Consider the following 24817-nt stretch of genomic DNA (forward strand, 5'->3'; position numbering starts at 1 on the left):
CTCCAGAGACCACACGCTAACCTCTGTGCGGTAGGTATGCCTTCCTTCCCTGCCTTTTTGGGCAGCTGTAACTTTGCAGTGTTTAAGAGGTTAGACACAAGTCAACCAGGCCTGCTCTGAAGCCCAGCTCTGCCCTTTGCAGCTGTGTGATTTGAAGCAAATGAATAACCTCTCTGTACCCATCAGTGTCTTCACCTTAAAGCAGACAACCACACCACCAAACGTAAAATAGACAGCTAGGGGGAAGCAGCCGCATAGCACAGGGAGATCGGCTCGGTGCTTTGTGACTGCCTGGAGGGGTGGGATAGGGAGGGTGGGAGGGAGGGAGACGCAAGAGGGAAGAGATATGGGGATATATGTACAGCTGATTCACTTTGTTATAAAGCAGAAACTAACACACCATTGTAAAGCAATTATACTCCAATAAAGATGTAAAAAAACAAAAAAAACAAAAAGAAACAGACAACCACACTGATAATGACATCTAGGCCTCAGAGGGGGGAAGTGAAGCAGCGACCAATCTGCAGCTCAGATTATCTGTGGGCTCATCTGGTGTGAGAAGCCACCGGGGCTGAGCCTGCTTCTCCTTCCTCTGGATCCTCCATCAGCGGCTCTGACCCCTGCGCCCAGTGTGTGTTTGGCCCCATGACCAAAGTTTGACATCCACGCCACACCAGCAAGGGCAGAGGCAACAAGAACAGGCACTGGTGTCACTCCGTCCTCCCTGTGGGGCCCAGCTTGCGCTTGTGGTTCCACCTTGTCTCTGCACTTCCCGCTTGACCTCCATCTTCCCCTCCCGATGGCCTAACCACTGGACTTCAAGCTCCAGCATCAGATGCAAAGACAGCAGCCTTGCAGACACTGATCAACCAGCTCCTACAGTTGTGAAAGGTCAAATCATATACACATGTATGTATGTGTACATCTATGTATATATACATGTGCACATATATCTACACACACACATATGTATATATGCATGGGTGCATGTGTGTATACATCTGTATCTGTATCTATATCTGTATCTCCAGGTGGTTCCACTTCTCTGTTTGAACCCTGATATATCCTGGATGGGTTGCTTCTGGGATTGTTTCTTGCAGGCATCTCTCTCTCTTTCCTTGTCTCTTGCTTTGACATTTTCACTTGCTTTTCTTACATTTGCTAATAGCACCTCAGTGGCTAAGAGCCATGGCCAAGCCATCTATGATGAACGTGACAATAATAATATTCAGTTGCAGCCTCTATTTCCTGCTTGCTTATTTGCCAAACCCTATGCTAACATCTTTTCACACATTATTTTATTTAATCCTTACAATCCAATGGAAGCAGGGCTTTTTAAATACCTATTTTATAAATGAAGAAATTGAGGCTCAGGGAAGCTGAGTAACTCACCTAAGATCATAAATAAGAGTCTATGGGCCTCAAAAAACCACCATGGGCTTCCCTAGTGGCGCAGCGGTTGAGAGTCCGCCTGCCGATGCAGGGGACACGGGTTCGTGCCCCGGTCAGGGAGGATCCCACATGCTGCGGAGCAGCTGGGCCCGTGAGCCATGGCTGCTGAGCCTGCACGTCTGGAGCCTGTGCTCCGCAACGGGAGAGGCCACAACAGTGAGAGGCCCGCGTACCACAAACAAACAAACAAACAAAAAAACCCACCATGTATTGCCTCCCACTGTAAGTGATCCATCCAGAACACAAGTCTGGAGCAACATGCACATTTATATGAAATTTTACCCCATCTTCTTCCAGAAACACTAAAGCACCTTAAAAGGAAAACATAAGGTGAGGTAGGTTAATTAGTGATAAAAACAGAGCAGAGAAACTCTAGAAAAGAACTTGGTACCAGGCACCTGTGGGTAGCTGAATTTAAGTCTATACAGGAGATTAAACTCATTAGCATAAATTTCTATGCAAAACCTTTCCCGCAAAATAGGCAACCAGAGAATGAATCTATTTTAAGGCATACTGTCATGTTTTCTTTTAGACTTTGTGTACAATTTAATCTCATAATTGCCAGAAACCACAAGTGAGGCATGGAAAGACTAGGAGGCTTGTCATATATTTAGGAATTAGAAATGCTCTTATATGAAACTAGAACAACAACTTGGGTCTTCTATCATACTGCTGAATGCCATGCTTGGGTCACTAAGCTCTTCTTGTCTCTGGTTTATCACTTAAATAAATGAGGTAGAATTACTAATTAGGCTTATAATGTTACCATAAAGAAAGTTAGGTTCTAAGAAATGAGTTTCCTAAGTCCAGAATGATAAGAACACTATTTCACAGCTCTGACCTACCAGCCATACACAACTCTATTTTCTTCCAGCTTGAGGCAAAAAAGCAAATGAAATGAAGTCAACTTGGTGGAACACTGTAGAAAATCTCTATCCATCTATGTGTTTATCTCATATTCCATTCATTTAACATGTATTTATTGATCACTATTCCATGCCACACACTGTTCTAGGCACTGGGGATGCAGCAGTGAATAAAACAGACAAAAATCCCGACGGGAACTGAGCTCACACTCTAGTCAAGCCTATTTCTGAATTTGCAAGGACCTCTTTGTTATAAATATGACTCTAACATACGAACAAGGTCAATTTTTCAATAATAATAACATGCATATAGGTCCTTACAGTTTATGCAAAACACTTTCATGTAACTATAGCATTTATTTCTCAAAAGAACCTGGGGAGTTTGCAAGAAATAAGACAGACCCCTTTAAATGAAGAGACAAATAATAACACGTTACCAAATGAAAAATGAACAAAGGGCATGAACAGATATTTCTTCATAAGGAAAAAAATCCAATGACTAATAAACATGGAAAAATATTCAACTTCCTTAGTGCTCAAATATATGCAATTTGTAGCTGAAAGGTAAAAATTTTTACCTGCGAAAGTAGCAAAACTCAAAGGGGTTAAGAAAAAAAGATTGTACCCAGAGTTGGTGAGGAACCATGAGGATGTAACCACATATGCAGAGAACCCTTAAATGCATATACCCTTTGATATAGTAATTCTGCTCTTAGTAACTCATCCAATAGAAATAATCAAAAATTTGGATTTAAAATAGCAAAAGAAAAAAAATTTTTTAAACTGTGAAGAGTAATCCAAGTTATAACTAAAATAAAGAAATTATATAGAGACCCTTCTCTGGAGACCACTGCCCCACAGGGTCAGACATCCAACACTGATTAATGGCCCTTTACAATGTGACATCTAAGGGGCATCTTACCTAGACTGCAGGTACGACTGCACCCCACTGACACGCCAATCACAAACTAAATGTGAGGAAGTGGATATGCATAAACAGGAGTGAACCTATGATTGACAAAACAAACTGGAATTCTGGAACTACTGTTGATTCATCTAAGCTTTTTTTTTTCTCTATAGGCCCTCAATTTATAAAAGTCATTTACTTTGACACCTCCCTGCTAGGTAGTAAATCTCTCGTGTCTTACCACTTTGTATGTGATAATGATATTAATGTTGCTTAAAGTTTTACTATATGCCACGCACCATGCTGAAGGTATTATCTCCTTCCAACAAGGCCCAGAGCTTGGCACTATGACTAGCATATCTACATTACTGTGCGTCTGAGAGGAGACTGAGAATTGAAAAGGTAACTTGTCCAAGGTCATGCAGCTGGTACTTGAGATTTGAATCTAGTGACCCACTTCTGCTCTGAATCCCATGCCCCTTAACTACTGTGCCACACATCCTGACCTTTTACCTTATATTATAGTTATTTGAAGAGCTTTTTTTTAATTTTATTTAATCTGTCTAATTAGGTCCTAAGTTATATAAGGGGAACACATTTCTCACTCAACTTTGAGTATGATATTTTGCACCCAGTTGGCACTCAATAAATGCTTGGGTCATAAATGAACAAAGCTGCAGTTGTTTTGAAGTCATTTCTGACTCCTTTACCTCATTCAATGTTCAATCTTTCTCCTGGTTGTCAGGAGAATTCTTCCTCCCGGGGGGAAAAAATGTCTTAAATAAAAAATTTTTTCCCCCATTTTCCTTGCCATCATCTTGTTTGAGGCCTTATCTCCTCAAGCCAGACTCCACCAATAGCCTCCTGACCATTCTTCCAGACTCCAACCCATCCTGCCCACTCATAACCCTAAAATACTATTTAATCAAGGTTTCCCAACTGATGAGCCCAGATGCAAGATTGAAACTCTGGGATCCCAGGGTGACCAGGCGTGGGCAGAGCTCATAGGCTAGTCACCTTTGACCAAAAGTATTCTCCCAGGTGACAAGCAGTCCTGGTGTAGGCTGAGGTTGACGATTTGTCTGGACATGAGACTTTCAGTGCTATGGGAAAACTGGGAAGGTTCCAGGCAAACCAGGACAAGTTGGTTTTGCTATATTCTCCTCCCAGTCTCCAAATCCCTTTCTCTTTAGTGCCGTGTACTCTACAAATAACTATTTTCTGCTTATGCCATGTAAAAATAGGGAGGTACAGATTTAGATCAATTCAAATCCTCACACAAAGACATTCAATAGCTCGTGCTGCCTAGGAGAAAATCTTCTGTACTCAGACTACCATTCAAAGCCCTTGGCAGTTTGGCCAGGACTAATCTTGTCTCCAGCTGCCTGCCACCTTGACCCCTCTGCCCAGCCTCCTGGGTCTCCTGATTGCCCACTGAATTATCTTTTCCATTTTCCCTCATTTATCCCTGACTTCTCCATCTGGAGGGCTTTACTGCCCCCTGTCTACTTATCCAGAACCGTCCCCAAGGATTCAGCTAGGTCAAAGCCCTTTCCCAAGCCTAACCCAGTCTTCTGTGAAGGCTTGATGACCTCAACTCAGGACAATTATTTGGACCACTCATTGGTAGGAGTCAAGCACATGAGACCCTCCCCACTTCTTGAACTGATGTGTTGAGCGCTTCTAATTTTCCCCTTCCAAGAGTTATCTTATCCTTTCCCGTGTTTATATCTCGTCTGTCCAACCAGAATGCAGCCTCTTTGATGGCAGGTGTTACATCTTACATTTATGTCCCTCACAGCACTTAGCAACACTATTTCTTATATAGAGTGAGCACGCAATAAATACGTGTTTGTAGGTAACCAGTTAATACTTTCTCCTCCCATCCCCACCATGCGAGGAACTCAGCAACCCTTCCACACAGATAAATGCTCCTATTTTCTGTGTGTGGCTAAACTGCCTTTTTATTTTTCTGCCTCCAGACTCTTAGCTTTCCTTAAATGCCTGGGTAGGAGAATAGAACCAAGAGCAAAGTATAAACACGTCCCTCCTTGGTGATTAAAAAAAAGGAGGGGGGGCAGAATCACATTGGGGTGGGGTGGGAGGAGGGGAGACAGGAAGGAAATATTATATCAGAAATGTAAAGAAACCACCTTTAAGAAATTCTGGAGAGACAGAGAGCATTCCAAATATAGGAAAAGAGATAGAGCAAAGGTAGGGAGAAAAGGGCTTCACAGAAAAGAAAAAAATAAATAAAATGAAGCTGTCTATGTTAGAGTATGGCCAGAGAAACCTACAGAAAGGCCTGGCACAAACGCCAAGCTCTGTGTGAAGGGGCAGCCTGTGTTCCCCCCTCCAGAAGGCCGCCGGGGAGGTCGCTGCCCAGTCCCAATTACAGGACTGAGGGCAGAGGCACACGGAACTGATGGAAAATTTCCTTCAGGCGACATAATCTCGGCATAAAAAGCAATGCTGATCCATTTCCCTTCCAGCCAAAAATAAATCAAGTTAGACAAAGGAAATTAGGCAATAGGTTTAACGCGACTCCAGCTGCAGCTGCAAAATCAGCTTAATGTACCTTCACTCTCCTTCCCCAGCTCTCTGCTTTGCACAGCCCGCTCTTCTGGGAGGGCACCGAGTAGGTGTTCTGCAGGCACAGGACATCTTTTAAATGGAAAATGTCCACTGTCCTCTGGTGTCCAAAGAATCCCCCAGCCAGCAGGATGTGCTGGGAAGTGAGATCCCCGAGTACTGGCAGATTTGCAGGGACCCATATGCCACGTGCGCACTTGTCACCAAGGACAGAGCACGCAGTCTGCTGCCCTGCAGCCCAGCGAGGAAGTCTGACCTTGGATTCAGGGGTGCCCTGCTCAGCACCCCCAGCTCACCACTCTGCATGAACCTATATATATACACATATATAGATGTGTATATATGGACATATAAACTTAATCTCAGTTTATACATGATAAAGTGGGGAAATCAGGACCAACATGTATGTTTACGCAAAATATGTGAGGCTGTAACCAGGGGCCCTGATGAATAGGAAACCGTTATATGTCTGTGTTCGTGTGTCTTTGTTTGATGCTAATATTCTGTATTTCGGGGGTTAGGGATGCAGTTAGAATAACAAAATAGGTGCAAAGCCAGGTCTCCAGGTGGATATTTGCCGTGTAACCTCGGGGGACAGGAAGGGATCATAAGCCCAAGTTGTCTAACCCCACATCCTACCACCCACACCCCATCTCCACATTCCATCCCACTCTGTTAGTGACAGCTGATCCCTGGAATGTCAGACTCGCAGCTCACAAAACAATGACTGCAGCCAAAAAGCAAAAGCCACCACCTCTCCACTAACCCTGCCCCTGCCACCCAAGTAAGGAGTGAGATTAGGCCTCACTTTTGTCTTCAGCTGCCTACTGTGGTCTTTGACACATGGCAGGGGTCCAATATATGGTTCTTAATAACTGAATAAATGAATGTGGGACAAGATAAGAGGTAATTAGGCGACAGGTTTAACGCGACTCCAGAACGGAAAGTTCTGCATTTACTTACAAAGAATTGAGCAATTTTATATCTTTCTACTGGCAAAAATTTGACAGCATTTGATGTAAAACAAATCAGGGACTAGACAGATGTCCTATAGAAACTCTCACACATGTATACAAGGATGTACACACTGTCTGAAACAGTGAAAGACTAGAAACAACCTAAATGTCCACCAGCATTGGAAGATATATAATTCATCATGCTATATTCATAAAATAGAATACGATACAGCAGTAGAAAGGAATGAAACGTCTACACACATTTCGACATAGTTAGGTGCCAATAAACATAATATTGAGAAAGTTGCACAATAATATATATGGTACAATACAATCCATTATACACAAAATACACAAAATATATTTATTGTGTATATATTGTGCTTGGGAATGCATATATATATATATATATATATATATATATATATATATAGTACAAATAGGAAGAAATGCATGGGAGTAATAAACATCAAATCCAGGATCCAAGGTATTTATCGGGGGGAGGGGAGGAGATGGGCTTGGGAAGGTTAATACACAAATGTTAACTGCATTATTCTTTGTGACTTTTGTTTATATTAAATATTGCATCTTTGAAGAATTATGGACACTGTAAATTACTATCTGCTCAAATGGGCTTAAAAGTGTGAAACAAACAAACAAAAACCATTTAGCATAAACCTGCTATTTTAACATAAACACCAGAGAAGGCCCAATATAAGCTTTTATATTATTGACTGAATAAATGTGATAAGATATTAGAACTCCACGCAATTGCTCACATTTCACATTTTTAACCTACAAATGGCAATTTCATAAGGTACATCACAGAAAAAAATGTCATAAGGGAAATGCAAAGTTCTGCATTTAGTTATAAAACCAATCAGCCTCACATGTTCCTGCTCTCGTGGTATTACAAGCAGAATCGGATCCAGTTCTGGGATGTGGACAAGTGTGTGTCAAGAGAAGGGTGAGCAGAAGTGTGGTCAGGACATGGGGATTCTGCTAATCATGGACCTAAGGATCCACTGAGGGATCTGAGGATGCTTATCTGGTGATGGGATAACTTATTGGCGCCAGTGTCTTTCTTTAAATGTTTGATTGAATGAATGAATGAACTATTATCTGAGAATGTAGATACATTCTTCATAGCTTCAGAGGCCAAACATGTTAGCAGCTGGAAGGAGGGGATTTTTAATGCAACCAAAGTAAGAACATCCTAACAATTACAACCATCCCAGGAAGGACTGAGCAGTTTGGTTAGGTAGTAAGTTTCCTAAAACTAGTATTAATCAAGCAGGGCTATAGAGAACTCTGGGGAGTTAATTGGACTTTGAGTTCCAAAGTCTTCTCTCACACTATGAGAACCAGTGCTTCTTAAGCCTGAGTGAGGAACAGAATCCCCTGGGGGGCTTGTGAAAACACAGGTTGCTGGGCTCTACCCTCAGAGTTTCTGAGACAGCAGGCTCCGGGAGGTGCCTGAGAATTAGCATTTCTAATAAATTCCCAGCTGATGCTGATGCTACTGGTCCAGGGACCACACTTTGAGAATCCCCCACCTTTTCTTTTTTTTTGGCCGCACCGTGCAGCATGCGGGACCTTAGTTCCCCGATGAAGGATTGAACCCGTGCCCCCAGCATTGGGAGTGAGGACTCTTAACCACCGGACTGCCAGGGAAGTCCCAAGAAACCCTGTTCTTAAAAAAAGAAAAAAGGTAAATTATCTTACATTAAGGTTTTTTGTTTTGTTTTTTGAGCTTTGTTCAGGCCATTAGAAGAGACTGTGCTTCCCTAAATTACTCACTGCCTCCAAATAGACTTCCAATTGTCATCGTCTTCTAAAGAGAACAATGCATAGTAACTGATGCTTTCTCCAAAGGCCTTTGTAGGAAGCCATGCTCTTTGCTGTGCTTTAAGAATATAAGGACGGGGCTTCCCTGGTGGCGCAGTGGTTGACAGTCCGCCTGCTGATGCAGGGGACGTGGGTTCGTGCCCCGGTCCGGGAGGATCTCACATGCCGCGGAGCGGCTGGGCCCGTGAGCCATGGCCGCTGAGCCTGCGCGTCCGGAGCCTGTGCTCCGCAACGGGAGAGGCCACGACAGTGAGAGGCCCGCGTACCACCAAAAAAAAAAAAAAGAATATAAGGACACTGGGATTCTTTTCAGGTACTGATATTAAATGTCCCCCCATCCATTTTCATTCCATCTTCTGAACGCTCCGTAACCAAGGGCCCACGTTTTTAAGATAACTGGCCAGAATTAGAAATGAGTCTGGGACCAAAACACAGAGTCGTTTAACCCACAAAAGGATCCAATCTGGCTTAAGCCACATTCATGGCCAGGCCAGGTCTGGCAATGTTACCGGCCACTGACTCTGGAACGTATCCTTGTCAAGTACTGCTTTGGGGAAGGAGAAGGAAGAAGTGCCAAGAATTCTTTTTTTTTTTTTTCAACTCAGAGGGAAAAATGTAAAACCTGGATCTTGAACGTGTTTCCGAAGCAGATAAACAAAGCCCAACCAAAATTTTAAAATCGCATTTGTTCACTGGCCCGAGACAATTAATATCTGGTTTAGTCACTCAGTAAATAATTATTGAGCTGCTATATATTCCTGGCACTGTTTTGGTACCTAGGGATACAGCTGTAAATAAGACGGGCAAATGCCAAAGACAGAAAAATTTATAACATATGTCAGGCAGGAAGAAAAATATAGCAGGTTAGAAAAGCCTATGCCTTTCATACAACCACCATCCCTTGGTGCTTATTTGTTACCCAAATCCTAATGCTTAAAATAAACTATGCTTACTCTGGCAAAAGCAAATCGTCAACGATAGAATATGGGTTACTGTGGTCTGTCCCTAAGCCGCCTTTCCTGTATCATTTGAAGAAAATTGCAGCTATTAGTAGTGAAGTCCTTGGAAATCATTTCTAGTTCACTTGAAAGGTTCAGCTGCATAAGAACATGTTTAAATAAACAACCTGGAATAAATAGTGGTTAAAATTTCACCCGTATGTAATCAGCAAGCTAGCTTTTTTCATGCATAGTCCAAAACTTTTTTTTAAAAGCAAATGTCTTCCGAAGGTCACAAAATGGATCTTAGGTGGTTTGTTGAAACTGTTTCACTGCAGATAATTTTTCAAAGGAGTCAGCTCTGGGGGCACATGAGTTCTGATTTAATCAGGTTATCTTAGCCTAAAGAACCCACTAAGCTTTAGGTCATTCTTGCTGCAAGTTGCAGGTGTGTATGAAACACAAGAGATGGAGCTTTCACATGAAATATAATTTTAGTCCTCTTTGGTCTGAAGTAAGTCATTACTGCTTTTGAATCACAATTATAGTTAATAAGAGCTCCCACTTATTTGATCAATTGACCATCTACTGCCACTGACCACCTACTACTACTGAGCACCTACTGCACGCCAGGCACTACTCAACATTAATTACGTACCATGCATTTCAGATATTTTGTTTTTTATTTCATTTATTATACCAAGCATTTTACGTACACTATCTTAAACACAACAATGCTATCAGATAAACGGCAATCATCATCATCATCCCTATTTTACAAATAAACAGGCTGAAATTCAGAAAAATTAAATAACATTCCCAAGGTCGCATCCAGTTAGTATGTGGCAGACAGAGTAGGAATTGAACCCCAAAGCCTTTCTCTTTACGCTCTGGTTCTGCTCCTGCCCCCAGCAGCTGAGAAGGTGGGCTGGATTTTGTGTGGATTAGCAAAAGTCATTTATTCCTCAAGAAACTTTGCTATCATTTGCCAGAAAATTGTCAAAATTACTCTATAAATCTATGGTAACTACTATGTGGCGGGTCCTCGGATAGCTGTGCAAAAGCAGAGCCTTGGTCAACCTTCACCTGACGCCAGGCTGCCCCCATGAACGTCTGCAAGACAACACGGTGAAAAAGCATGGCATAAATCGTCTTCATGTCCAGCCACGCACATGGTACAAGGCCTGGGTCTCTCTCCCCTCCTCCCACGTGATGCGATGGTGTGGGTTTGGGGACCGGGAGAGGAGTGAGTTATAAACAGTCTTAGAAACAGGCATTAAAAGCAGAGTTTTCAGGCTGACCAACATTTACAAGCAGAGACACGGTAGTTGTGTTTATGTGCTGTGTGTGAGTGCGTGCTAGCATGTGTGTGTGCAAACGCTTCTTTTGAGAAGGAAGATGATAGTGTACAAATTAGTTAAATGATACACGATGTGCAACTTCAAGGGAAAATGCTTAGTAGCTTCCGTGAAATAGTCACTGATAACATAGCTGCAATAATCAGCCACAGTCGTCATCACTATTCACCAAAGGGCACCTTACTCCCTATTTCTTCTTTTTCCCCACATCCCACACTCCCCACTAGCCAAGGATGAAAACAGTCATTCTTCTCCTTTTCACACACAAGGCCCTCTCTAGAACTCAGGGGGGCACTTTCATTGAGCTGCAAGTCATTACTCTTCTCTGAATATAGTTAAATTCATTTATCTCTATCTTCAATGAGAAAGGGAAGGAAATTAAGCAGGAAAGACAGCACAATGCCTTCAAGAATGGTGTATTCAAGGTCGAAAGCCTGCCATAATTGAGTTAAAAATAATAAACGAAAATAACTGTGAGGAAAGTATGCCTGCTTTGCAAAATACAGTCCAGCCTAGAAGTCTTCATTAAATGTTCCAGTGCACACAGTGTGTTAGTGTGCTTGAGATTCTGTGAGATACCCTACCGCTCATAAATACTGAAAAGGGACAGTTGCCATGGTAACTAAGTGCTATTTAATGAATGCAGAAGAGCGGAAGCTCATAGGATAGTCTTAAATTGCCAGAACATGAGTTATCGCTGCTGCTATAGGCTTGCAAGTAACTCACATGCCATCTTCTCTAATAAGGTTTTTAACAAGTTGGCCAATTTGACTGGTCTCTGTATTTACCATATGATACCACAAGATTCTGTCTTGACACTACATGAAAATCATAATCCTGATTTCGTCCTCCTGACTCTAAGCTCCAAGATATCCTACAGAAATGGGCCAAACATTTGCATAGGCAATGTGTCCTTAAATTTCAAGCTCTGACCCAAGCAGTGATGTGTTAGGGCACACAGCTCTGTCACAAGCAATAGGCACTGGCTCAAAGGGCCGTCACACTCAATACGGCAGACTCTTTTTACTTCCAAAACAGGTGAATGCTCCACATGCACCAAACACAGTTTGTTTTGATTGTGCAATGACACAGAAGAGCTATTGCAGTTGATTTCTGCAGGAACTTTTTACAGGCTAGTAACGTCTTAGGTAACCTTTCAACAGGGTGTCCAAACCTTCTCTGCAGACGCCCACTCTCAATCCTCTCTCAGCATCCAGCACCACATGTCAGATACCTCACCCTGGAATCATTGGCTTTTTATAAAGAAAAAGAAACATGGCTGCACTGCCTGTCTTTCCCTTGATCTCCTTCAGCAACTTTAATGCAGTCCATTTTTAAGGTTACAGATTGTGTTGCAAGCATACTTCTACATGCCATTAATAAGTAATGAGAATTAAAAAAAAAAAGAAGGGAAAACTTCTGCGTTCCATGAAGCCAAATATCATTAGCAAACTCATCCATCCTCCAGAGGCTGGCTTTTTCTTGCATAACCAGAAGCTTGAATGCCCTGGTTGGGTCCCTTGGCTCAATGTGGGCTGTGGGCGCCCCCTTCAGGCTCTGGGGTGAAATGCACATTGCTGTCATTTGACATACTAACTAGTCAGCAGGGCAATTAATTGCTTTTGCTAAAAACCTTTCAGGAAATTTCGAAGGAAAATTCTGTTCAAACTCTAATGTTGTGGTCAGACAGAAAGCCTTCACATCACCAGCCTTTAGCTAATATTAAAATTAGATAGGTAAAATCAAAAGGAGTATCTTGCAAGAAAAAAAAAACCTACAGATATATTTGTTCATTTGATTAAATGATGCTTCTTCACTAGATGAGCTCTTTAAAATTGCCTGTGTCTGTAACGAACAAGATTAAAACTGGAGATAGGCAGCCCACGACCTCTTCATCCTCCAGTCCCTTTCCACAGCCTGAACCTGTTCTTTCTGCTTGTAATCCCTGGCCTTAACTGCCTCCACCCAGACCCTGCTACCAATGCCTCAGTCTACCTCACCTCCATGTTTAGCCTTGACTCTCAGGGTCAGAAGCCTCATTTCCTCTCCTCTCTAACGTGACCCTAGGTCCTATGCCAATGACTGCACTAGTGCAAGAATGATCTTTCCTCCCTGGGCTTCCGCGGCACCTTGTTTCTGCCTCCCACGTGATATCCTTAACACATTCCTCCTGAGGCTGAGACCCTTTGACTTTATCTCTTATCTCCTCTCCATAGACTGTCAGCTTCCCAAAGGCAGGGCCTGGCTCTTGTACAACCTTGACGCTCATGCCTGGCTCTCAGCGATGCTCCTTGCTGACTGAATGAAAGAACCAGGAAGATAGCTCTCTGTTAACTTCATTTTCTTCTCTTATTTATTACAAGAGCTGCTTAAAAAGCTAATTGCGCCCCAACCTCAAAAATGAAGGGGACACAAGGAAAAGAAGACCCGTGAAGCAGTTCTTTCTTCTTTTCTTAGAGAATCCTTTCTCCTTTATTCATCTTCATTCATTTCAACAATTATCGATAACTTGCAATACGTTAAAAGTGTGAGGAAGGGCTTCCCTGGTGGAGCAGTGGTTGAGAACCTGCCTGCTAATGCAGAGGACACGGCTTCGAGCCCTGGTCTGGGAAGATCCCACATGCCGCGGAGCAACTAGGCCCGTGAGCCACAACTACTGAGCCTGCGCTCCGCAACAAGAAAGGCCGCCACAGTGAGAGGCCCGCGCAACGCGATGAAGAGTGGCCCCCACTTGCCACAACTAGAGAGAGCCCTCACACAGAAACGAAGACGCAACACAGCAAAAATTAATTAATTAATAAAAAACTAAAAAAAAAAGTGAGGAAATGCTATTCTTCTTACTTTTCCTCTCACTATAATTGTTGCTGAATAAAATCTTTCCAATTTTCCTTTATGTCATTTCTTTACTTTTCCTCAGCTTTATTGAACTGTAATTGACATATAGCATTGTGTGAGTTTAACGTGTTGATTTAAAAAAATAATTAATTTATTTATGGCTGTGTTGGATCTTCGTTGCTGCGTGCGGGCTTTTTCTCTAGTTGCAGAGAGCGGGGGCTACTCTTGGTTGCGGTGCGCGGGCTTCTCATTGCGGTGGCTTCTCTTGTTGCGGAGCACGGGCTCTAGGCGTGCAGGCTTCAGTAGATGTGGCGCACGGGCTTAGTTGCTCCGCGGCAAGTGGGATCAAACCCGTGTCCACTGCATTGGCAGGTGGATTCTTAACCACTGTGCCACCAGGGAAGTCCCTAACATGTTGATTTGATACACACTTACATATTGCAAAATGATTACTGCCAAAGCACCTCCATCATGTCACATAATTACCATTTCTTTTTTGTGGTTAGACCATTTAAGATCTACTCTCTTAGCAACTTTCAAGTATATAATAGAGTTTATGCCATGTCTTAATCACATCAATCTTCCATACAGTGTGGAACCTGTATCCTTCTCACTCACCCCTTCAACATTTATTGTGTTTCTACTCTGTGCTGAACTGGGTCAGACTCTGGGGTTGTAGAATCAGTTAAAACATAAAACTAGAGCATAATTCCCCACTCCTTAAGTGTGGGCTGTGCATAGTGACTTCCTTCTAAAAAGTACAATATGGAAAGGGGAAGAAACGACTAATTGTACAGTGGAGAAAACAGACGCAGCTGATCCAGGTCAACAACGACAGTGAGAAGTCACGTTGATAGTAGGTACCCTTGAAATGTTGTGATGAAAATAGTACTTTGCCTCTATGGCCTTCCTCCCCAAACCCGTAACCCCAGGCTAATAACATCAAAAAAAAAAAAAAGGGAAATAGACATTCTGCAAAATACCTGACCAGAATTCCTCAAAACTGTCAAGGTCATCAAAAATAAAGTCAGAAACATACAGAACAGACTTGTGGTTGTCAAGAGGGAGGGATGGAGTGGGAGGCTGGGATTAGCAGATGCCAAGTGTTATATACAGAATGGGTAAACAACGAGGTCCTACTGTGCAGCACAGGCAACTATATTCAGTATCCTGTGATAAACCATAACGGAAAACAATATAAAGAAGAACATATACATATATGTGTGTGTGTGTGTGTGTGTGTATAACTGAATCACTTTGCTGTACAGTAGAAATTAACACAACATTGTACATCAACTGTACTTCAATAAAAATAAGAAAATAAAGTCAGAAAAATTCTCAGAGACCAAAGGAGCCTAAGGAAACATGATGACTAAATGCCATATGGTGTCCTGGATGAGATCCTGGAATGGAAAAAGAATATTAGGCAAAAACTAAGAAAGTCTCAATGTATGAACTCCAGTTAATAATATCATATCAAAACTGGTTCATTCATTGTAGCAAATGTATCAGAGTAATGTAAGATAATCATAACGGCAACCCACTGTGGGGCATTTGGGAGTCTCTGTGCTAACTCTGCAACTTTTCTGTAAATCTAAAACTATTCTGAAACAACACATTTATTTTAAAAAATGGAATTAAAAAAAAAAAAAAGGGCTTCCCTGGCGGCGCAGTGGTTGAGAGTCCGCCTGCTGATCTGGGGACACAGGTTCGTGCCCCAGTCCGGGAAGATCCCACATGCCGCGGAGCGCCTGGGCCTGTGAGCCATGGCCGCGAAGCCTGCGCGTCCAGAGCCTGTGCTCCGCAACGGGAGAGGCCACAACAGTGAGAGGCCCGCGTACCGCAAAAAAAAAAAAAAGTGGAATTAGACTTCAAGAATGTTAACGAGGGAGAAAGACAGTGAATAAAGGCTGTGACGCAGCACGGTCGGTAGGCGTGCGGCATTCCAGAGAACGCAGTCTGCGAGGCGAGGAGAGGCAGACCGTCACGGCCGGTGGGGTAGTGGCTGGAGACAGGGGGAAGCTATGGGTGACTTGCGGACAGTTAGCGAAGGCTTAAAATATTGTCTCGCACCACACAGGTCCTCCTTGAGGTCATCAGCATAAATTTTGGTCAGGAACAGCCAGCTCAGATGAGCAACTTTCTCCTAACAAGCGGGCCAAGAGTAGAGAAGGCTGGTGCTATGATCGACCTGGATAAGGGATCAGCATTCAGTTTCTGTCAAATTCTCTCTTTTGATATGAACTATGATAAATGCACTTTCTCCTTCTTCAAATATGTATTCCTTTTCAAAGGTGAGGGAGAAATGAGAACACTCAAACCATCCGGTCTAATTCCTAGCAAGGTGGAGAGCCATGGGAAGGCCATTCCCTGTGGATCTTCTTTTTAACCCTACACCTGGGTATCTCCAGCGGTACCAGCCTTAGTCTCCTCCGCTGTTGTAAAGTCTGAGGACAACACCAGCTCAGGTGTAAAGCATTGTCTTCCTTAGACAACTGGACAAAGAAAAATGACCTGAACTCAGGGTTGTGAATAATTCACTTCCTTTACTTACCACATATATTGTTGCTTGGAGGATATTTATAGGCTGTGATTATGTCTCTTTGAGTCATGTTTTCAGACTATATAAATTTAGACCACTCTCTCACCAGTGTTAGCTACTGATTTCTATAACATTCTTTGTCCTCCTTTTCCTAGTCAGTTGTTTCAGAATAGCCCTTAATGATCCAGATGTTTAGTTCTTATTCTTTTTTAAGATCTATATATTACCTGCTTAATTTCCTTCATTTCTAGCCTAAGAATAACTAACTTAAGGTCAAGCTAAAAAGCCTCTGTGCTTTTAAGTTTCTATCACTTTCGCTCATCGGTTCTCTAGTATTTCTTATATAATATCTGTCCTTCACTTTGTAACAGTAATGATATCAGAAAATTAAATATTTACATTTTTATATGTGTCTTTTAGGAAAATGATACATATTGGCATGTGATTACTAGTGCTGAGTCTTCTCTATTGATGTCTGCTTATTGTGTATAACTAAGCGCTAAGCTTAGAAAACCAGCACAGCCCAAGAGCCTGATGTGTAGATCCTGTTCCCAGCTCATCAGGGCCAAGCTGGAGAACCCAGGCATGTCATTTAAGGTCTCTGAATGTCCATCCACTCTCTCATCTGTAAGATGAGATATTAATAATTTTTATGCCTACTTCAGAAGGCTTTTGTTACAATCTCATGAGAAATGCAAAAATGTTTTGTAATCTCAGAAATTACTAAGGTTATTTTATATTTATCTAGTTTGGCTGGAGGCAGATGAACCACAGGATTCTATTTCTCTGACTCTCGGAGACTTTTAAAAAAGTGGAGACCTTTTTGTTTTTCTTTTCTTGTTTTAATGTCCTTTTGAAATACGGAGAAATATTATCTTTACTTGGGAGCATGTGTTGAAATGATCTAGCCCTCTTTGGATTTCTTTGACTTATATCTTGCTTCTGCAACCCTTTAAGAATTTTCTCTAAGCCACCGTCAGAATTTTTTGCACTATCCTTCTTCATCTTTTTCAGTGCGAAAACTGCAGAACGTGAGAAATGGGATAGAAGGGGTGGTTAAGAGGAGCCTCCCTAGAATAATGAATCTGGAAGAACACAGGCATACCTCGGAGACAGTGCAGGTTTGGTTCCAGAGCGCTGTAATAAACTGAGTATGACAACAGAGCCAGTCACAAGAATTTTTTGTTTTCCCAGGGCATATAAAACTTATGTTTATACTATACTGTGTCTATTAAGTGTGCAGTAGCATTGTGTCTAAAGAAACAATACACATACCTTAATGAAAATTTTATTTTATTGCTACAAAATGCTAACCATCATCTGAGCCTTCGGCAAAGTCCTAATGTGTTTGCTGGTGGAGGCTCTTGCCTGAATGTTAATGGCTGCTGACTGATCAGAGGGGTGACTGCTGAAGATTGAGGTGCTAGTAGCAATTTCTTAAAATAAGACAACAATAAAGTTTGCCGCATTGATTGACTCTTCCTTTGATGAAAAAATTCTCTGTAGCGTGAAGTACTGTTTGATAGCATTTTACCTACAGCAGAACTTCTTTCAAAAGCGGAGGTAATCCTCTCAAACCCTGCCTCTGTTTTAGCAACTAAGTTTACAGAATATTCTAATTCCTTTTTTGTCATTTCAATACCTTCACAGCACCTTCATCATGAGTAGATTTCATCTCAAGAAACTACTTTCTTTGCTCACACATGAGAAGCAACTTCTCATCCATGAAAGTTTTATTATGAGATTGCAACAATTCATTCACAACCTCAGGCCCCACTTCTATTTCTAGTTCTCTTGCTATTTCCACCACATCTGCAGTTACTTCCTCCACTGAAGTCTTGAACCCCTCAAAGTCATCCATGAGGGTTGGAACCAACTTCTTCCAAACTCCTGTGAATGTTGATATTTTGACCTCTTCCCATGAATCACGAATGTTCTTAATGGCATCTAGAATGGTGAATCCTTTCCAGAAGGTTTTCAACTGACTTTGCCCAGATCCATCAGAGGAATCACTATCTATGGCAGCTATAGCCTTATGAAATGTATTTCTTAAATAATAAGACTTAAAAGTTGCAATTACTCCTGATTCATGAGCTGTAGAATGGGTGTTGGATCTTCAGGCATGAAAACAATATGAATCTTCTTGTGCATCTCCATCAGAGCTCTTGGGTCACCAAGTGCATAGTCACTGAGCAGTCATATTTCAAAAGGAATCTTTTTTTCTGAGAAGTTGCTCTCATCAGTGGGGCTTAAAATATTCAGCAATATCCACAGATGTGCTGTCATCCAGGCTTTGTTGTTCCATTTAGAGAGCACAGTCAGAGCAGATTTAGCGTAATTCTTAAGGGCCCTAGGATTTTCAGAATGGTAAATGAGCATTGGCTTCAATTTCAAGTCATCAGGTGCATTAGCCCCTAACAAGAGAGTCAGCCTGTCCTTTGAAGCTTTGAAGCCAGGCATTGACTTTTCTTCTCTAGCTGTGGAAGTCCTAGATGGCATCTTCTACCGATATAAGGCTATTTCATCTACACTGAAAATCTGTTGTGCAGTGTAGCCACCTTCATTAATGATCTTAGCTAGATCTTCTGGGTCACTTGCTGCGTTACCTTGTGCTTTCATGTTACGGAGATGACTTCTTTCCTGAAACCTCATAAGCCAACCTCTGCTAACTTCAAACTCTTCTTCTGCAGTTTCCTCACCTCTCTCAGCCTTCACAGAATGGAAGAGAGTTAAAGCTCTGGATTAGGCTTTGGTTTAAGGGAATGCTGTGGCTGGTTGGATCCTCTATCCAGACTACTAAAACTTTCTCTGTATCAGCAATAAGGCTGTTTCACTTTCTCATCATTCATTCGTGTGTTCACTGGAGTAGCACCTTTAATTTCCTTCAATAACTTTTCTTTTGCATTCACAACTTGGCTAAGTGTTTGGTGCAAGAGGCCTAACTTTCAGCCTATCTTGGCTTTCAATTTGCCTTAATCATTTCTAGCTTTTGATTTAAAGTGAGAGACATGAAACTGTTCCTTTCGCTTGAACACTTAGAGGCCACTGTAGGGTTATTAACTGGCCGAATTTCAATATTGTTGTGTTTCAGGGAACAGGGAGGCCCAAGAAGAGGGAGAGAGATGGGGGAACAGCCGTTTGGTGGAGTAGTGAGAACACACACAAGTTCACTGTCTTACAGGGGCTCAGTTCATCCCCAAACAATTACAGTAGTAACATCAAAGATCACTGATCACCACAACCAATGTAATAATAATGAAAAAGCTTCAAGTACTGCAAGAATTACCAAAATATGATGCAGAGACACAAACCGAGCAAATGCTATTGGAAAACTGGTGCTGATACACTTGCTCCATGCAGGTTTGCCACAAACCCTCAGTTAGTTAAAAACATGGTATCTGTGACGTGCAATAAGGTATGCCTACATAGACGTCTGTTTACTACAACATAACCCTTAATAGACTTTGAATAAATGCATATTCAGTAAAGGTAGAAGGTCTTATCGTATCCCTGTTTGCACACACACGCGTGCATGCACACACACGCGTGCATGCACACACACACACGCAATGTTAAAGTATGTGGGATTTTCTCCATTACAGCTGCAGAGTTTATGAAAAACAGAAATCAGGATGCAGGCGTTGTCTGTGCCAACATCCTATAAGGAGAAATTAACAAAGCTTCAGCTTCTATTGAATACTTTTCTGAATTGGTGGAATCAGCCAAACCTGCAATACTCACATAGAATTATGGAAATTGGAAACAAAAAGCCGGAGTCTACTGGGAATGACAGGCTCAAGATGAACTCAGCTGGAAAATTTGGCTAACTAAAAGTGACATCCTTTGTGCTGGAATTTTTCTATCTGGAAGCTGTAAAAAGGCTGTAATTATTTCGAGTTTTCAATGCAGCCCTTTTCAAACTAAGCCTTTCCTTTTCTTCATTGCTCTGCACCTTTCCTCCATGTGAACTCAGGCGTTTGCCAAGCACTAAAGTGGGAAATTCATACTGGTTTTATACACACATGCATTTCCAGGGAAGGGGAAGCAACACAACTTTTGCATTCTCTATGCCAAGGAAAACAAAAGAATGTTTGTACATCAAAACCTTTATCTTGTGCATAGGCTCAAAATACCTGAGCCTGGCTAAATAAATCACCTAATAAGAAATGGCTGATTAAGGCCAATGAAAATTTCTTTGCAAGTTAGTGCTTTTTCTCCATGGAGAAGCCAATACAAAAACTTAGACTTACCTTGTGGCTTTTGGGTCCCAAATCACAATGTCAGCATCTGAGCCCACAGCTATTTTTCCTTTTCTTGGATACAGATTAAAGATTTTAGCTGCATTTGTGCTGGTAACTGCCACAAACCAGTTTTCATCCATTTTGCCACTGTGCTGTAAAACAATTCAAGGAAGAAAATACATTTCTTTTTCTGATAAATGATAAAACACTAAAAATCTCCTGTCAATCAAAGTACAAGAATTTTATCTCTTAGAACCAAATAAAATTGCACCTAATTTCTTATATCGTGAACCCAAACACACCTGTGAATACTGATAAATCTTAAACAATCATAATGATAATGATGGGGATGAATGGGGTTATATATGGAAGCCTGAAGGTAAGTTTTCAAAAACCTACCAGCTTAACAAAACAGCCCCATTAATTTTTCCCATTCTTTCCAAAATCACACAGACAAGAGCTAAATATTGGTAACAATATTTCCAATTCTTGTTTAAAGTTTACTACCACCACCTACTACGTTTATAATCTAGGTCTAAGATTTATGAGATGATCATGTAGACATTATGTGGAATATTACAGAGTTAAAATAAGACAGACCTATAATTCAGGTGACTACCCTTTTAGAAATCAACTAAGATTCAATTTTGTTCAATTCTGTGCTACTGAAATTTACATGAACCAACAGGCATGGACTGTCTGCTGTAAGAGATTTTAATATGGACAAACTTCAGTGGGATGTGATCCCTCTAAAATGATTTGTTTTTAAATGTTGAGAATTCATCCCTATGTACATTTACATGGCAAGAGCATCCTTAAGGTTTATTTAATTATCAAAGAGTCCTCATCTCATAAAAACATTAAGAACCATGTCCTGAAAGTAATTTTCCCCTAAATAAACCATCTGAATGTTTCAGAAAATAACATAGGCTCCTGTATATTATGAAGAAGTATCCGATCACTTTAAAGCCATTTATACACTTTATATATTATGAAAATCTGCTGTAATGAAGGTACTCATTGTAATTCACACAAGTTCAAAGTGAAAGGTTGGACTGTTATCAAGAAAGTCTAGGCTTCCAGGAAGATGGCATAAGAGTAAGACGCGGAGATCACCTTCCTCCCCACAGATACACCAGAAATACATCTACACGTGGAACAACTCCTACAGAACACCTACTGAACGCTGGCAGAAGACCTCAGACCTCCCAAAAGGCAAGAACCCCCCCCCCACGTACCTGGGTAGGGCAAAAGAAAAAAGAATAAACAGAGACAAAAGGATAGGGATGGGACCTGCACCAGTGGGAGGGAGCTGTGAAGAAGGAAAGGTTTTCACACACTAGGAAGCCCCTTCATGGGCGGAGACTGCGGGTGGCGGAGGGGGAAAGCTTCGGAAGCTTCGGAGCCGCGGAGGAGAGCGCAGCAACAGGGGTGCGGAGGGCAAAGCAGAGAGATTCCCGCACAGAGGATCGGTGCCGACCGCCACTCACCAGCCCGAGAGGCTTGTCTGCTCACTCACCGGGGCGGGCGGGGCTGCGAACTGAGGCTCGGGCTTCGGTCGCAGGGAGAGGACTAGGGTTGGCGGCGTGAACACAGCCTGCAGGTGGTTAGTGCGCCACGGCTAGCCGGGAGGGAGTCCGGGAAAAGGTCTGGAGCTGCCGAAGAGGCAAGAGACTTTTTCTTCCCTCTTTGTTTCCTGGTGCGCGAGGAGAGGGGATTAAGAGCGCTGCTTAAAGGAGCTCCAGAGACGGGCGCGAGCCGCGGCTAAAAGCGCGGACCCCAGAAACGGGCATGAGATGCTAAGGCTGCTGCTGCCGCCACCAAGAAGCCTGTGTGCGAGCACAGGTCACTATCCACACCAGCCTTCCGGGGAGCCTGTGCAGCCCGCCACTGCCAGGGTCCCGGAATCCAGGGACAACTCTCCCAGGAAAACGCACGGCGCGCCTCACGCCGGTGCAACGTCACGCCGGCGTCTGCCGCCGCAGGCTCGCCCCGCCCTCCGTGCCCCTCCCTCCCCGCCCCCCCACGGCCTGAGTGAGCCAGATCCCACGAATCAGCGGCTCCTTTAACCCCGTCCTGTCTGAGCGAAGAACAGACGCCCTCAGGCGACCTACACGCAGAGGCGGGGCCAAATCCAAAGCTGAGCCCCTGGGAGCTCTGAGAACAAAGAAGTGAAAGGGGAATCTCGCCCAGCAGCCTCAGAAGCAGCGGATTAAAGCTCCACAATCAACTTGATGTACCCTGCATCTGTGGAATACATGAATAGACAAGGAATCATCCCAAATTAAGGAGGTGGACTTTGAGAGCAAGATTTATATTTTCCCCTTTTCCTCTTTTTGTGAGTGTGTATGTGTATACTTCTGTGTGAGATTTTGTCTGTATAGCTTTGCTTCCACCATTTGTCCCAGGGTTCTATCCGTCCGTTTTATTTTTCCTCTTAATAATTATTTTTTATTTTAATAACTTTATTATATTTTATCTTACTTTATTTTATTTTACTTTATCTTCTTTCTTTCTTTTTTCCTTCCTTCCCTCCCTCCCTTCCTTCCTCCCTCCCTCCTTTCTTCCTCCCTCCCTCCTTTCTTCCTTTCTTTCTTTCTTTCTTTCTTTCTTTCTTTCTACTTCTACTAATTCTTTCTTTCTACTTTTTCTCCCTTTTATTCTGAGCTGTGCGGACGAAAGGCTCTTGGTGCTGCAGCCAGGAGTCAGTGCTGTGCCTCTGAGTTGGGAGAGCCAACTTCAGGACACTGGTCCACAAGAGACCTCCCAGCTCCACGTAATATCAAACGGCAAAAATCTCCCAGAGATCTCCATCTCAACACCAGCACCCAGCTTCACTCAACGACCAGCAAGCTACAGTGCTGGACATCCTATGCCAAATAACTAGCAAGACAGGAACACAACCCCACCCATTAGCAGAGAGGCTGCCTAAAACCATAATAAGTCCATAGACACCCCAAAACACACCACCAGACGTGGACCTGCCCACCAGAAAGACAAGATCCAGCCTCATCCACCAGAACACAGGCACTAGTCTCCTCCACCAGGAAGCCTACACAACCCCCTGAACCAACCTTAGCCACTGGGGACAGACACCAAAAACAACGGGAACTACAAACCTGCAGCCTGCAAAAAGGAGACCCCAAACACAGTAAGATAAGCAAAATGAGAAGACAGAAAAACACACAGCAGATGAAGGAGCAAGATAAAAACCCATCAGACCTAACAAATGAAGAGGAAATAGGCAATATTCTGAAAAAGAATTCAGGATAATGATAGTAAAGATGATCCAAAATCTTGGAAATAGAATAGGCAAAATGGAAGAAACATTTAACAAGGACCTAGAAGAACTAAAGATGAAACAAACAACGATGAACAACACAATAAATGAAATTAAAAATACTCTAGATGGGATCAATAGCAGAATAACTGAGGCAGAAGAACGGATAAGTGACCTGGAAGATAAAATATTGGAAATAACTACTGCAGAGCAGAATAAAGAAAAAAGAATGAAAAGAACCGAGGACAGTCTCAGAGACCTCTGGGACAACAATAAACGCACCAACATTCGAATTATAGGGGTTCCAGAAGAAGAAGAGAAAAAGAAAGGGACTGAGAAAATATTTGAAGAGATTATAGTTGAAAACTTCCCTAATATGGGAAAGGAAATAGTTAGTCAAGTCCAGGAAGCACAGAGAGTCCCATACAGGATAAATTCAAGGAGAAATACGCCAAGACACATATTAATCAAACTGTCAAAAATTAAATACAAAGAAAACATATTAAAAGCAGCAAGGGAAAAACAACAAATAACACACAAGGGAATCCCCATAAGCTTAACAGCTGATCTTTCAGCAGAAACTCTAAAAGCCAGAAGGGACTGACAGGACATATTTAAAGTGATGAAGGAGAAAAACCTGCAACCAAGATTACTCTACCCAGCAAGGATCTCATTCAGATTTGATGGAGAAATTAAAACCTTTACAGACAAGCAAAAGCTGAGAGAGTTCAGCACCACCAAACCAACTCTACAACAACTCCTAAAGGAACTTCTCTAGGCAAGAAACACAAGAGAAGGGAGAGACCTACAATAACTAACCCAAAACAATTAAGAAAATGGGAATAGGAACATACATATTGATAATTACCTTAAATGTAAATGGACTAAATGCTCCCACCAAAAGACACAGATTGGCTGAATGGATACAAAAACAAGACCCATATATTTGCTGTCTACAAGAGACCCACTTCAGACCTAGAGACACATACAGACTGAAAGTAA

General features: G+C 42.3%; 1 protein-coding gene across 4 annotated transcripts in view; it reads right to left on the minus strand.

Moving 5' to 3' along the window:
- Positions 1-24817, minus strand: part of DPYS (dihydropyrimidinase) — a 101026-nt gene that overhangs the window by 35622 nt on the left and 40587 nt on the right. For all 4 annotated transcript variants that reach the window (XM_033411267.2, XM_033411269.2, XM_033411268.2 and 1 more), the window contains one exon: positions 20545-20687. In XM_033411267.2, the coding sequence (XP_033267158.1) occupies positions 20545-20687 (143 nt within the window). The remainder of the gene's footprint in view (positions 1-20544; positions 20688-24817) is intronic.

Source organism: Orcinus orca, chromosome 17 (genome assembly GCF_937001465.1).
Source record: "Orcinus orca chromosome 17, mOrcOrc1.1, whole genome shotgun sequence".
NCBI lineage: Eukaryota > Metazoa > Chordata > Mammalia > Artiodactyla > Delphinidae > Orcinus > Orcinus orca.